This window comes from Stomoxys calcitrans, chromosome 3 (genome assembly GCF_963082655.1).
Source record: "Stomoxys calcitrans chromosome 3, idStoCalc2.1, whole genome shotgun sequence".
Lineage (NCBI taxonomy): Eukaryota > Metazoa > Arthropoda > Insecta > Diptera > Muscidae > Stomoxys > Stomoxys calcitrans.
In genome coordinates, this window is record NC_081554.1 from 192,978,895 (window position 1) to 192,993,744 (window position 14,850).

The following is a 14,850-nucleotide window of genomic DNA, read 5'->3' on the forward strand; positions in this document are numbered from 1 at the left end:
GGCCGGGACGAACTTTGGATACCCACCACCTCGGGTATATATGTAAACCGCCATTTCATCAAAATCCGGTGAAAATTGAAAACCCTATGTCCCATAGCAGTTATATCGAAATATGATCCGATTTGGACCAAATACTAATAACTACAAGTCATTGTTCAATTATGTATAACAAAATATTGGTCTTTTTAGTAGCTATATCTAAAAATAAACCAATCTGAGCCATATACGACACGGATGTCGGAAATCCTAACATAAGTCACTGTGCCAAATTTCGGTGAAATCTAGACCAAATTGCAGAAATATGTGGAGGGGTTAAACTTTAATCTCTGTCCCAAATTTCGGCAATATCAAACAATAATTGCGCCTTTTATGGGCCCCCAATATTAAATCGAGAGATCGGTCTATATGGCAGCAATTTCCAAATCTGGACCGATCTGGGCCAAATTGACGAAAGATGTCGAGGGGCCTAAAACAACGCACTGTCCCAAATTTCAGCAAAATCGGATAAAAAATGTGGCTTTTATGGGCCTAAGACCCTAAATCTGAGGATCGGTCTATATGGCAGCTATATGCAAATCTGAACCAATCTAAGCCAAATTGATGAAGTATGTCGAAGGGCCTAGGACAACTCACTGTCCCAAATTTCAGCAAAATCGGATAATAAATGTGGCTTTTATGAGCCTAAGACCCTAAATAAGAGGATCGAGATAAAATTTCAGCAAAATCGGATAATAAATGTGGCTTTTATTAACCTAAGGCCCCAAATCGGCGGATTGGTCTATATGGGGGCTATATCTAAAGCTGGACTGATCTGCGCCAAATAGACGTAGGATGTTGAAGTGCCTTACACAACTCACTGTCCCAAATTTCAGCAAAATCGGATAATAAATGTGGCTTTTATGGGCCTAAGACCCTAAATCTGAGGATCGGTCTATATGGCGGCTATATCCAAATCTGAACCGATCTGGGTTAAATTGACGAAGGATATCATAGGGTTCAACAAAACTCACTGTCCCAAATTTCAGCAAAATCGGATAATAAATGTGGCCCTAAATCGGAGGATCGGTCTATATGGCAGCTATATCCAAATCTAGACCGATCTGAGGAAATTGACGAAGAATGTCGTAGGGTTTAACAAAACTCACTGTCCCAAATTTCAGCAAAATCGGATAATAAATGTGGCTTTAACGGGCCTAAGACCCTAAATCGGAGAATCGGTCTATATGGCAGCTATATCCAAATCTGAACCGATCTGAGCTAAATTGACGAAAGGTGTCGAAGGGCCTAACACAACTCACTGTCCCCAATTTCAGCAAAATTGGATAATAAATGTGGCTTTTATGGGCCTAAGACCCTAAATCGGAGGATCGGTCTATATGGGGGCTATATCAAGATATAGTCCGATATAGCCCATCTTCGAACTAAAACCTGCTTATGGACAAGAAAAGAATCTGTGCAAAGTTTCAGCTCAATATCTCTATTTTTGAAGACTGTAGCGTGATTTCAACACACAGAAGGACAGACGGACGGACAAGTCTAGGTCGTCTCAGATTTTACGCTGATCAGTCATGGGTCTGAAATGGATATTACGATGTGATGCAAACGGAATGACAAAATGAATATACCCCCACCCTTAGATGGTGGGTATACAAATGCCGTTAAGCTCAATAATATGGAACCTCCACTTTATTGGCGAGTCCGAATGGCTGGCTTGCCACAAAGCGACACCACTAAGTAGCACTCCCGGCGCGGGATAGCTGTGGGCACCACACAGGATGGAACAGTGAGGTCCGTCAGTGTAGTGTTCATTGCTGTCACGAGAAGCTTAGCTAGAAGCTGGGCTTGGCGTTATATTAAGGAAATAAGAAATTTAAAAATTATTTGCTGGGCCGAGATTAGGCCAGTCCGAACTTACCACGCTTTTATTTGTTTATGAATTAAAAACTGAATGACAAATTCAATATACCCTCATCCTTTGTGTGATGGGTATGAAAATATTTTCATAACATTAAAAAAAGAAACACTGTGCTCTCTCGCAGCAATGCATTCATAGTTTTCTTTGCAACTATTCAAAAGATATTTCAAAATATTCTCAGCACTTACAATTTCCTTTAGATGACATTCACTGGAGCCTTGCGACTTGCAAGCATAAGTGTCAGCTTCAAGAAAGAAAAAAAGTTGGGAAAAAAGTGAATAAACTGCACAAGAAATGCCATGGCTTACTTATGAATTATAGGAAACGGAAATATTTGTTTTGTGGCTTTCCGGTTACACTTCAGCTATCTCTCCCTCTCTATCCTATATGGAGACAGTATAATCAACAGCACTAAGCCCTAACTAACTAAAGGTGTGTGTGTGTGGAGAGTGAGTGCCATGCTAAAGTGTGAACAAAAGTGCCAAGGAATTATGTAAAAACCAAGATGCTTATTTAAATGAAAATTTCTTTTAAAGTATGTATGGTGCAAGGGAGTGGAGGCGAAGAGGAAAAAACTATCTTAAGCCATGACTTCACTACTAAGAACTACTTCATGTCAAGTATGCCTAGAAACCATGGCGGTTGGCATGGGTTATTGAAAAGAACCTCTCCACCAACAATGTTTTCTCAAAAAAAAAAAAACCAAAAGAAAGCAAAGTTTTTCTTTTGTATTCATGGTGACATCTTTCTTAGGCTGCGGTTATTCTGCGCCCCTTATTTTCTCCGGCCTTTATCTTTGGTGGCTTTTCACAAAATGTAAGAAAAGCAGGCGGTGAATGCGGTTTGTAAGTTGCTGATGCTTCTTTGCATTATTTAATTTCCATAATTGATTTTACCAAGTCTTTTGTAGAATCAGCCCAGGAACATGATGAAAAACAAGGGCTTCACCTTATCATCATGGTGTCATGTTGTCTTTTGAGCGACGCAGAAGGAGAGCTAGAGATTATAAGAATTAAGCAAATTCAGTCCTTGGCTAAGGCAAAGCAGAAAGTAATCAAATCAAATTAAATTAGTGCCAAGTTAAGTCCTTAGTGGTTAGAGTGTGGCCTTTTCTTGTCTACATGGACAAAATGCACAAATGGGTCAAATTGGAATATGGTTTAATAAGGAGATGAGTTAAAAATTAACAAAACCAAGTAAAAAGGCATCATAAAGTTCGGCCGTGTCAAACTTTGGATATCGACCACCTCAGGTCCATATATTATCCACATTTCGACAAAATAAGATGAAAACGCACCATTTATGAGCACATAGCAGTTATATCGAAATATGGTTCCATCTAGGCCAAATCCGGCACAGACTTCGAGGGTGTAACGCAGCTCATCCAAATATGATCCAATCAGCACCATATTGGGAAAGAGTGCACAGGGGATCTGATACAACTCATCTTACTAAAATTCAGCAAAATCGGGTAATAAAAACGTTATTTGTGACCAAAATACCTTAATTCAGGATATCGGTGCCAAATATGGTTCAAATCATTTTACCTCCTGATGTTGCTCCCATATTAACCAACCTCTGGATTATACTTCTTGACGCTCTAGAGAGCTCAACTATTATTCGATTTGCGTGAAATTTTGTAATGTGTCCCAAATTTACCTTACTTGGCAGCTCGGATTTCAGCGAAGCCCCTAAATCTAAAACCGCAGTCAAAAAGACAGATAATACCAAGAATTTTGTCATCGATTGGAACGTCACGCGCGTGCTCGGCTGACTAGCTAGTTCGGGAGATGTGGGCGGGGTACTTGTTCCCTCGGAATGACGAAGCATCACAAATAAAAAAAATATCACGCGCGCTTAAAGTGCCCTTAATGGTTTTAATACAATTTTCACAATAATCACAATACATAAGAGTAAGATGGCATTACTCTTGGCCTCATAACCCTCCCATCCATGGTTTTTCTATGGCCTAAGAAATTAAGAAAAACCCCTTTAGCACTACCCCTACAGTCTGCTTGCGAAGTTCACATCAAAAATCTAAGTCCTCATATTCAAATTCCAAATATTTCACATTTTATTATAACTCACATGTCTCATAATTAAATTCTAGCTTATATATTTATAGAGAAAAAAAAATGGCAATGAAAGAAAAAGAGAGAGCTTTCTAGCTTTCGTCTTTCTCTACAGAACAACCAATAGCGGTCATAGAGAAAGAAGAAAGGACAAAAACAAAATCAAATAAAAATGTCTACCATGTATCAAAACGATCAGACTTACAGTTTTTATATACCGCCTGCTCCCACGTCAATGCTGCATGAAGGCCTCCGTCCTGGATTGATGATGATGAGCTAGAGGGGGGGTGAAGCTTAAATATGATCTATATGGTGTGTTGATACATGTTAGTATAATGACTGTTAGAAAAAAATGAGTTTTACGTTAAATTTAGTTATAGATTCATATCGTAGTTTAAACTTAAAAATGTCTTTAGAATTAATTTTAGTGCAATCTTTATGAAATTCAAGTGCAATATTTAAAACTTTAGTTACATTTAAATTTTTAGGCAAATTTTATAGGTAAGAACAATTTTTCCTGGTTGTCCATTTTATGGGTAGGCAAATTTTTGAAAAATTAGATGTTAATATAGGCAATTATGTAGGTTTAAGTTCATGTTAGGTTAATTTTAAGTAGGTTTTGTTAGCTAGGTTTAGAATTTTTATATTTTTATTAAAGTTGTTTCCCCTTGGGGTGTGGCTTATTAAAAATGGCTTCCTTTTTTTCTTTTCAAATGGCTTCCTTGTTACTTCAAACACGTGGACGGCAAAAACATGGCGTTAGGAATATTTAGGGGAGTTGGGTCCAACGAAGATTCAGGACAAATTAGACACTTGGAGGCAAAAATATGACGTCATATACTTTAGCGGGGTTCATAGAATGTTCTAGTTCCATAAGGCAATCAGCATGGTCTTAAATATGACAAATTTTGCACTGTGATAGAATTCTTGGCGTTTTGGGTGGTTAGTTATAGTTTTCAGTCTCTCGGTCCCCGTGAGACTCACGTGGTACGTAGCCTCCTGTATTCGCTATCCAAACCGAGAGACTGAACGTAACAAATTACACAAATAAATGGAGTTATCCTTTCTGTGATGTAAAAGACCGAAAAAAAAAACTTGTATTTCTTCCTCTCCACAAAAAAAATGTCACGGCTTCAGATGCGTTGCAATTATTCCTCCATTGATTTCATCGAAACCCAAAAAGAAGATTATACGGGTTCTATTTTATTTAAAACTGGTGGTTTAACTCTTTCACTTTGTAATTTGTCACTATCCACACAAAAAAAAATTGCCGGAGTAAACTTCACTTTAACGTGTTGAAGCCGAATTTAGAACAGAATAATTGACAGACTTTGAAGACAAAGCAAACCTTAACTCGAAGCTGATTCTGACCTTGGCATAATGTACGACAATATGTATATTCATGCACATATACGAAATTACTTCCATTGGAATACATAATGTTTAATTGTTGTAAAATTCGGACCAATCAACTATTCAAAATCAATCGCAAAAATCTGTGTTGGCAAGTGACAACATGTAATGGAGATGAGTGCGTGACACCAAAAGACGTGTATCTGAATTAACTAAATTTTTTTGCTCGAGAGTATATGTAAAGAAATCTTGAGTGAACCTAATAAAAATCATTCTTATGTAAATACGTAAATAGTCACCTTAACAATCTATCCCTATCATTACCTCCTAATTGTAAAAACACTTCGGGTGATCGTATGAGGGGGAGTGCTGTTACACTCACGCGCTCATCTCCAATAACCATTCCATGCACACGCAACGAGAGCAACAAAAAAAACAAAACTTGTACTTACACTTCCAAGAGTCTGTACATATCTACATGCATGTATGTAAAAATGTATGTACGTACAAATGTAACTACGGTGTAAAAGAACTTAGATCGGTGATGTTCTGCGAATAGGGAATCCAATTCAGAAAAAAAAAATTAAAAAAAACAAGTAAAAAGGCGTTAAGTTCGGCCGGGCCGAACTTTGGATACCCACCACCTCGGGAATATATGTAAACCACCTTTCATCAAAATTCGGTGGAAATTTCATACCTTATGTCCCATATCAGTTATATCAAAATATGTTCCGATTTGGACCAAATACTAAAAGTACACTAGCTATATCTAAAAATAAACCGATCTGAACCATATACGACACGGATGTCGAAAAGCCTAACATAAGTCACTGTGTCAAATTTCAGTGAAATCGGATTATAAATGCGCCTTTTATGATGCCAAGACCTTAAATCGCGATATCGGTCCATATGGCAGCTATATTCAAATCTGGATCGATCTGGGCAAAATTGAAGAAGGACGTCGAAGAGCCTAACTAAACTCACTGTCTCAAATTTCAGCGACATCAGACAATAAATGCGTATTTATGGCCCCAAAACCTAAAACCTAGATATCGGTCTATATGGCAGCTATATCTAAATTTGGACCGATCTGTGCGATATTGCAGATGTATGTCAAGGAGCTTAACTTAACTCACTGTCCCAAATTTCGGCGACATGGACAATAAATAAGCATTTTATGGGCCCAAAACCTTAAATCAAGAAATCGGTCTATATAGCAGCTATATCCAAATCTGAACCGATCTGGGCCAAATTGAAGTAAGATGTCGAGGGGCCTAACGCAACTCACTGCCCCAAATTTCAGCAAAATCGGGTAATAAATGTGGCTTTTATGGGCCTTACACCATAAATCGGAGGATCGGTCTATATGGCAGCTATATCCAAATCTGAACCGATCTGGGCCAAATTGACAAAGGATGTCGAAGGGCCTAACACAACTTACTGTCCCGAATTTCAGTGGAATCGGATAAAAGATGTGGCTTTTATGGCCCTTAGACCCTAAATCGGAGGATCGGTCTATATGGCAGCTATATCCAAATCTGAACCGATCTGGGCCAAATTGACGAAGGATGTCGAAGGGCCTAACAAAACTCACTGTCTCAAATTTCAGCAAAATCGGGTAATAAATGTGGCTTTTATGGGCCTAACACCATAAATCGGAGGATCGGTCTATATGGCAGCTATATCCAAATCTGAACCGATCTGGGCCAAATTGACAAAGGATGTCGAAGGGCCTAACACAACTTACTGTCCCGAATTTCAGTGGAATCGGATAAAAGATGTGGCTTTTATGGTCCTTAGACCCTAAATCGGAGGGTCGGTCTATATGGCAGCTATATCCAAATCTGGACCGATCTGAGCCAAATTGACGAAGGATGTCGAAGGGCCTAACAAAACTCACTGTCCCGAATTTCAGCAAAATCGGATAATAAATGTGGCTTTTATGGGCCTAAGACCCTAAATCGGCGGATCGGTCTATATGGGGGCTATATGAAGATATAGTCCGATATAGCCCATCTTCGAACTTAACCTGCTTATGGACAAAAAAAGAATCTGTGCAAAATTTCAGCTCAATATCTCAATTTTTAAAGACTGTAGCGTGATTTCAACAGACAGACGGACAGACGGACAGACGGACAGACGGACGGACATGCCTAGATCGTCTTAGATTTTTACGCTGATCAAGAATATATATACTTTATAGGGTCGGAAATGGATATTTCGATGTGTTGCAAACGGAATGACAAAATGAATATACCCCCATCCTTCGGTGGTGGGTATAATAAAAAAAAACACCAAAGAAAAAAAATCAATTGTTACAATTTTGCACATAAAATGTTGTTATGACTCTCAAAACCTGTGCAAAGTATGGTCCTAGAGGGCGCCATTTTTATATGATTTGGCTGATATTTTGGCCAATGACTTCTCCTTTGATACGTACCAAATATGGCCTGAATCGGTTCAAAACCTGATACAGCTCCCATATAAACGGATCTTCCGATTGCACTGTTCAAGCCGCTAGAAGGCGCAGTTATTGTCTAATTTGGCTTCGTCGTATTTACGTTAGTCCTTGACTATGTATGTTCGTTCGTCTGTCCATCTGATCATCTGCCTGTCTGTCCTTCCCCGTGCCTGTCGACCTATTCTTCTGTTTATTCATTCGTTGCACTAAATTTATGTTAATACAAAGCAAAACCTAATACTGTATAGTACAGTACTGTATAATATACAGTACTATATGATACACGATATTACATACTATTCAGTAACATATTGTATGTTATACAGTACTGTAACGAATTTTGTTCTGTACTTTACATTAAATAGTACTGTATCGTTTTGTTCTGTAAAATATACAGTACCATTCGTACTAGATTTTAAACGTGTTATATAATTTTAATACATTTCTTTTTTCTTTTCTTAAACTAATATTAAATTTATATATCTTATTTTTAATTTCTCTCTCTATTTTCTCTCTCCCTCTCTTATCTCTACAGTTCCACCCATGCTATTGATACCCCATCAACTGGTGGGCGCTCCAGAAGGTTTCAATGTAACAATCGAATGTTTCACCGAAGCACATCCCACCTCACTCAATTACTGGACAAGAGGTGAGGGACCAATTATACATGATTCCACCAAATACAAGTAAGTCGTTCGCAATTATAGCAAAAAGATCAAAATAAAAATCAATATTCAATTGTTTCATATTTCAAAATAATATTTCATTGATTTTCATTTTCCCCCAAACTTATTGTAGAGTCGAATCAAGTGTGGGAGTGCCTGTGTACAAGACCCATATGAAGTTAACCATACTGAATGTGGGCAGCGGCGATGATGGCATTTACAAGTGTGTGGCAAAAAATCCACGTGGTGAAACGGATGGCATTATACGATTATATGGTAAGTTCGCCAAAGCTCCAATTGATTTTCTTAACTCCTGAAACTCGTTTACACAGATATTTCGCTTATTCGCTTATTTTCCCTCGAGAATTCCTTTGTTCGCAAAATGCCAATGCCAAACAATTATCCTGTCCGTTTCTGCTCCTGCTCCTGCTACTCCACAAGCATTCAATTACATTACAATTTATATGAAGTTATAGCCGAATGGCTTAATAATAAAAGGAGCAACGCGAATTGCAATGCGAAAAATCCTAGAGACAGGAGTTAAGAGACCATAAATATCATTACATTTTGCAGCAACCGCAAAATTACAGAATCATTTATTGCCCATAATTGTACACTCAAAATATGAAAGCAGCAGGGAATCCGATAGCCAATGTGTAAGGAGTTTGACTCCCTGAAGAGTGGGCTTAAGTATTTTGAAACTAAACATTAAAAGCTTAAATGGGAAAAATACTTCACAATATATGGTCAAATATTTTGAAAGCGCTATAATCACAAAAAATCGAGGGGGGCATTAAACCATTTGAAATTACTTAGGTAAAACCAAATAAGATTTCTTCATACCAATAACTTTGGATGTGTGAAAACGCGAAAGCGAAAAAAAGTCATAAACAAAAATCCCCAAAAGCGAAAAATCCCAAAACTAAAAATTACCCCAGAAAATTAGGAAGTATTACCTTATAAGAGTTTCCTTCGCAGAGTAATAAGTGCTCTGAATTCAAGTTGTAGTTCAGTGATAAGGGATTACCCTTCTACAGGCGATACGAATGGTATGCCGTGCACATATCTACAATAGTTTAATATGGTCTAAATACTTCACATATGTCGCCAACTTTAGTGAGGATATAATCAGCACTGAAGCGTCAAACAGAGGGTAGAACCGAAAAAAACATCATCATGAGAGCGCTTAAATCGCGGAAACTAATAAATTCAAAAAGCGATTAAATAAACATCTAAAGCGAATTAATCGCGAAAATGAAAAAAAAGTTTGGAAATACATTTTGGAACAAATATGTTGGTGAAGGAAACAAATCGAAAACACGAATAAATCGCAGAAGCGAAAAAAATGGTTTCGCAAAGAAAACGCGGAAGAGAATAAATCACAAAAGAGAACTAATCGGAGCACAAAAATCGCGCGGGCGAATAAATCTCGTGAACAAATAAAGTACAAAAATTAATAAACCGCGAATGTGGATATATCTTAAAAGCGAATAAATTGTAGAAGCGAATAAACTTCGGAAGCGAGTAAATCGCGGAAGCTTATGAACAGCAGAAGCGAATAAATCGCACAAGTAAAAAAAATCGTAAAAGCGAATAAATCGCAGAAGCGAATAAATCGCGGAAGCGAATAAATCGCGGAAGCAAATAAATCGCGGAAGCGAATAAATCGCAGATGCGAATAAATCGCAGAAGCAAATAAATCGCAGAAGCGAATAAATCACGGAAGCGAATAAATCGGAGAAGCGAATAAATCACAGAAGCGAATAAATCGCAGAAGAGAATAAATCGCCGAAGCGAATAAATCGCGGAAGCGAATAAATCACTGAAGCGAATAATCGCGAAAGCGAATAAATCACGGAAGCGAATAAGTCGCAGAAGCGAATAAATCGCTGAAGCGAATGAATCGCAGAAGCGAATAAATCGCAGAAGCAAATAAATCGCAGAAGCGAATAAATCGCAGAAGCAAATAAATCGTAGAAGCGAATAAATCGGAGAAGCGAATAAATCGGAGAAGCGAATAAATCGCAAAAGAGAATAAATCGCGGAAGCGAATAAATCGCAGAAGCGAATAAATCACGGAAGCGTATAAATCACGAAAGCAAACACGCCGCTGAAATAATATACCACGGAAGCGAAAAAATCATTAAAGCGAATATATCTTGGAAACAAAACTAATGATAAATAAATGGCAGCTATATCAGGTTATGGACCAATTAAAACCACATTTGTTTGAAGTCATAACAAAACACTTCATGCAATACTTCAGACAAACCGAATAAGAAGCTAAAGTGAGCTTAAACTTTAATCGGACTGCACTCATTGATATGAGGGAAGTATACCATGTTTCTCAGTGGAATGTTCATGAGAAATTTAGTAGTTAGTTAGTAGCTTTTAATTTTGCACGAATACTTCGTATTAGTGTGAGTCGGTTGGGATTGTAAATGGGCGATGTTGTTCCCATACAAATCGATGTAAGAAGTCAATCGATTTGTATGAGAACAACATAGTCGCTAGAGAGCGCAATTTTTATACGATTTGGATGAAACTTGGCACGTAATGTTTTTTTTTTAACTTCCAACAGTCGTGTCAAGTATGACTGAAATCTGTTCGTTACCTGATATAGCTCTCATATAAATCGATCTCGGATCTTCACTTCGTGAGCCGCCAGAGGGCGCGGTTATTAACCGATTTGGCTGAAATTTAGCATGAAGTGTTTTTTTTTACTTTTAACATTTGTGACAAGTATGGTTCGAATAAGTTCATAACCTGATATAGCTCCCATATAAACCGATCTCCTGATTATATTTTTCGAGCCTCTAGAGGGTGCAATTCATATCCGATTTGGCTGATATTTTGTACAACGATTTCTTGTATGACTTTTAGTATACGTGTTAGATATGGTCTGAATCGGTTTATATGGGTGCTGTAACAGGCTATAAACCGATCCAGACCATATCTACACGTATATTAAAAGTCATACAAGAAATCCTGATTTTACTTTTTGGACCTCTAGAAGCGCAATTCTTATCCGATTTGGCGTTTTGCACAATGACTTCAACTTTGGTCTGAAGTCATTGTGGGCCTCTAGAAGCGCAATTCTTATCCGATTTGGCGTTTTGCACAATGACTTCAACTTTGGTCTGAAGTCATTGTGGGCCTCTAGAAGCGCAATTCTTATCCGATTTGGCGTTTTGCACAATGACTTCAACTTTGGTCTGCAGCAGCCAAACCAATTATGGACTCAATCGGTTCATAACTTGGTATAGCTCAAATAGGATAGCAATTCTTATCCATTATCTCTTGTGTGCCATAAAGAGATATCGGGCAAAGAACTTCACAAATTCGATCCATGGTGCAGGGTATATAAGATACAGTCCGGCCGAACTTGGCACGATTTTACTTGTTGTATCCCTCTTTGCTACTGTCTGCTGGGTTTCTGAAGCTAGATGCTGCTTTCTTGACTTCAGTAGCATTCCGATACTCCTGATCGTACAATGGTTTCATTAGCGAAGGTTTTCGCTACCATTTTGGCATTCCATTTTCCATGGAGCACGCAATGGTTTGTCTTTGCATTGCTAATACTTATGGCCATATACAGATTTTATTCCCAAATGTTGCTCCCTTATCCTAATATAATTTTTCCCAGTGCAATTTTTCCTGCTTTTTTGTCACAAAATGCAAGATGACGTTGTCATCTTTTGTTGTTCGTTTTAAAACGCGAATTCAAGGAATGAGCGGATATATTGAAAATAACCATAAAATTGTAAAAGCAAGTATGAATATATCTATGAATGTATGTAACTATGAGAATACACATGCACTCGACTATAGGTGTGTGTGTGTGCATGTATCTGTCTGTTTGTGTGCTGGCATGCAGCCGAAATATCTGTCGGCACAAAATGACGTTAAACAGCAATGAGCAATAAAACTTTGTACATTCAATGCGAACTTTCGACTCGCGCAACACATACACTTTAGGAATAAAACAGCAACAACAACAACAACAGCAAAATATACGACAGTAGAACCGGAGGAGGAAGGAACCAACAGCCAAATAACCACCGGCAGCAACAACAACAACAGTAGAAGTAGCTGCAACAACTAAGGGAGCAAACTATAAAACCACTGAAACGCTTTAAGGCAACCACGAATGAGCCGACAGATAGATGAACAGCGACAGACATAAGCTCACAGGCGAACAAACACAGAGAGTGAGAGACACTGGGATGCAAGGATGCAATGCGACAGCACGATTGCTCCGGGTTGCTGTGACTGGCGAAATGACAAACAAACCTATAGACAGATAGTCAGACAGATATCAACGGCAAGAGATGAAATGCAATACAAGTGGCATATTCACGCTGTTGAAACACAGTGGGCGAAAAAATTCACACTCGAAAGCTATCTGGGGTAAACACACTACAGTTCTTTGTACAAAAAGTTGTAAAGGCAAATCTTGGTACATACCATAAATGGCAAAAATCAGGCTTAGTTCGAAGAATGGAAATGGAGGAGCAACGAATGTTACAGAAAGCCGTTTTTGCGTGGAATTTTTTTTTTTTATACCTACCCACCGAAGGATGGGGGTGAATTCATTTTGCCATTCCGTTTGCAACACATCGAAATATCCATTTCCGACTCTATAAAGTATATATTTTCTTGATCAGCGTAAAAATCTAAGACGATCTAGCCATGTCCGTCCGTCTGTCAGACTATCTCTTGAAATCACGCTACAGTCTTTAAAAATAGAGATATCGAGCTAAAAATTTGCACAGATTCTTTTTTAGTCCATAGGCAGGTTAGGTTCGAAGATGGGCTATATCGGACTGTATCTTGATATAGCCCCCATATAGACCGATCCGCCGATTTAAGTTCTTGGGCCCATAAAAGCCAAATTTATTATCCGATTTTGCTGAAATTGAGTTGCGTTAGGCCAGTCGACATCTTTCTTCGATTTCGTGCCGATGGGCCCAGATTTGGATATAGCTGCCATATAGACCGATCTCTCGATTTAAAGTCTTGAGATCTTAAAAGGCGCATTTATTGTCCGATGTCGCCGAACAGTGAGTTGTGTTGGGCCCATCGACATCTTTCTGCAATTTAGCTTAGATCGGTTCAAATGCGGATATAGCTGCCATATAGACCGATCTCTCGATTTAAATTTTGGGCCCATTTATTGTCCGATGTCGCCGAAATTTGGGACAGTGAGATGTGATAGGCCCCTAGATATCTTTCTGCAATATTGGCTTAAATCGGTCCAGATGTGGATATAGCTGTCATATAGACCGATCCGCCGATTTAGGGTCTTAGGCCCATAAAAGCCACATTTATTATCCGATTTTGCTGAAATTTGGGACAGTAAGATGTGTTAGGTCCCACGACATCTTTCTTCAATTTGACCCAGATAGGTCCAGATTTGGATATAGCTGCCATATAAACCGATCCGACGATTTAGGGTCTTAGGCCCATAAAGGTGCAAGTGAGTTGTGGACAGTGGGTTGTGATAGGCCCTTCGACATCCCTCTTCAATTTGACCCAAATCGGTTCAGATTTGGATATAGCTGCCATATAGGCCGATCTCTCGATTCAAGGCTTTGGGACCATAAAAGGCGCATTTTTTGTCCGATTTTGCAGAAATTTAAAACAGTGAGTTGTGTTAGTCCCTTCGCCATCTTTCTTCAATTTGATCAGATCGGTCCAGGTTTTGATATAGCTGTCATATAGACCGATCTCTCAATTTATTGTTTTCAGTCTATAAAAGGCCCATTTATTGTCCGATTTCGCCGAAATTTGGGACAGTGAGTTGTGTTAGGCCCTTCGATATCCCCGTTCAATTTCACCCAGATTGGTTTAGATTTGGATATAGCTGCCATATAGACTGATCTCTCGAGGCTTGGCCCCATAATAGGCACATTTATAATCTGATTTCGCTGAAATTTGACACAGTGACTTATGTTAAGCTTTTCCACATCCATGTCATATATGGTTCAGATCGGTTCTATATTTAGATATGGCTACCAAAAAGACCAATATTTTGTTCTACAAAATTGAAAAATGACCACTCAATGTCCATGTCGAATTTGGTCCAAATCGGACCATATTTCGATATAGCTGTTGTGGGGGCATAAATTATGCATTTTTCCCCGGACTATGACAAGGGGTGGTTTACATATAAACCCGAGGTGGTGGGTATCCAAAGTTCGGCCCGGCCTTTTTACTTATTTTCACTGCTTATTCCTAAAACTCAATTTTTAGGGCCATTTTACATAAACTTAGACTGTATGGGTGGGCTACTATACACGAATGTAAACTTAATGGATCCCCAACCTCATTAAACCTTTGAACCGCTAAGAAAATCGATGGCAGTTCTTAAAGCTCAATTTC

The 14,850-nt window shown here is 38.5% G+C and overlaps 1 protein-coding gene across 1 annotated transcript in view; it reads left to right on the forward strand.

The window, feature by feature from the left end:
- LOC106081113 (uncharacterized) overlaps positions 1-14,850 on the forward strand; it is a 285,863-nt gene that overhangs the window by 225,174 nt on the left and 45,839 nt on the right. Inside the window, exons 11-12 of the mRNA XM_059365759.1 lie at positions 8,337-8,487; positions 8,600-8,742. Of these exons, the coding sequence (XP_059221742.1) occupies positions 8,337-8,487; positions 8,600-8,742 (294 nt within the window). The remainder of the gene's footprint in view (positions 1-8,336; positions 8,488-8,599; positions 8,743-14,850) is intronic.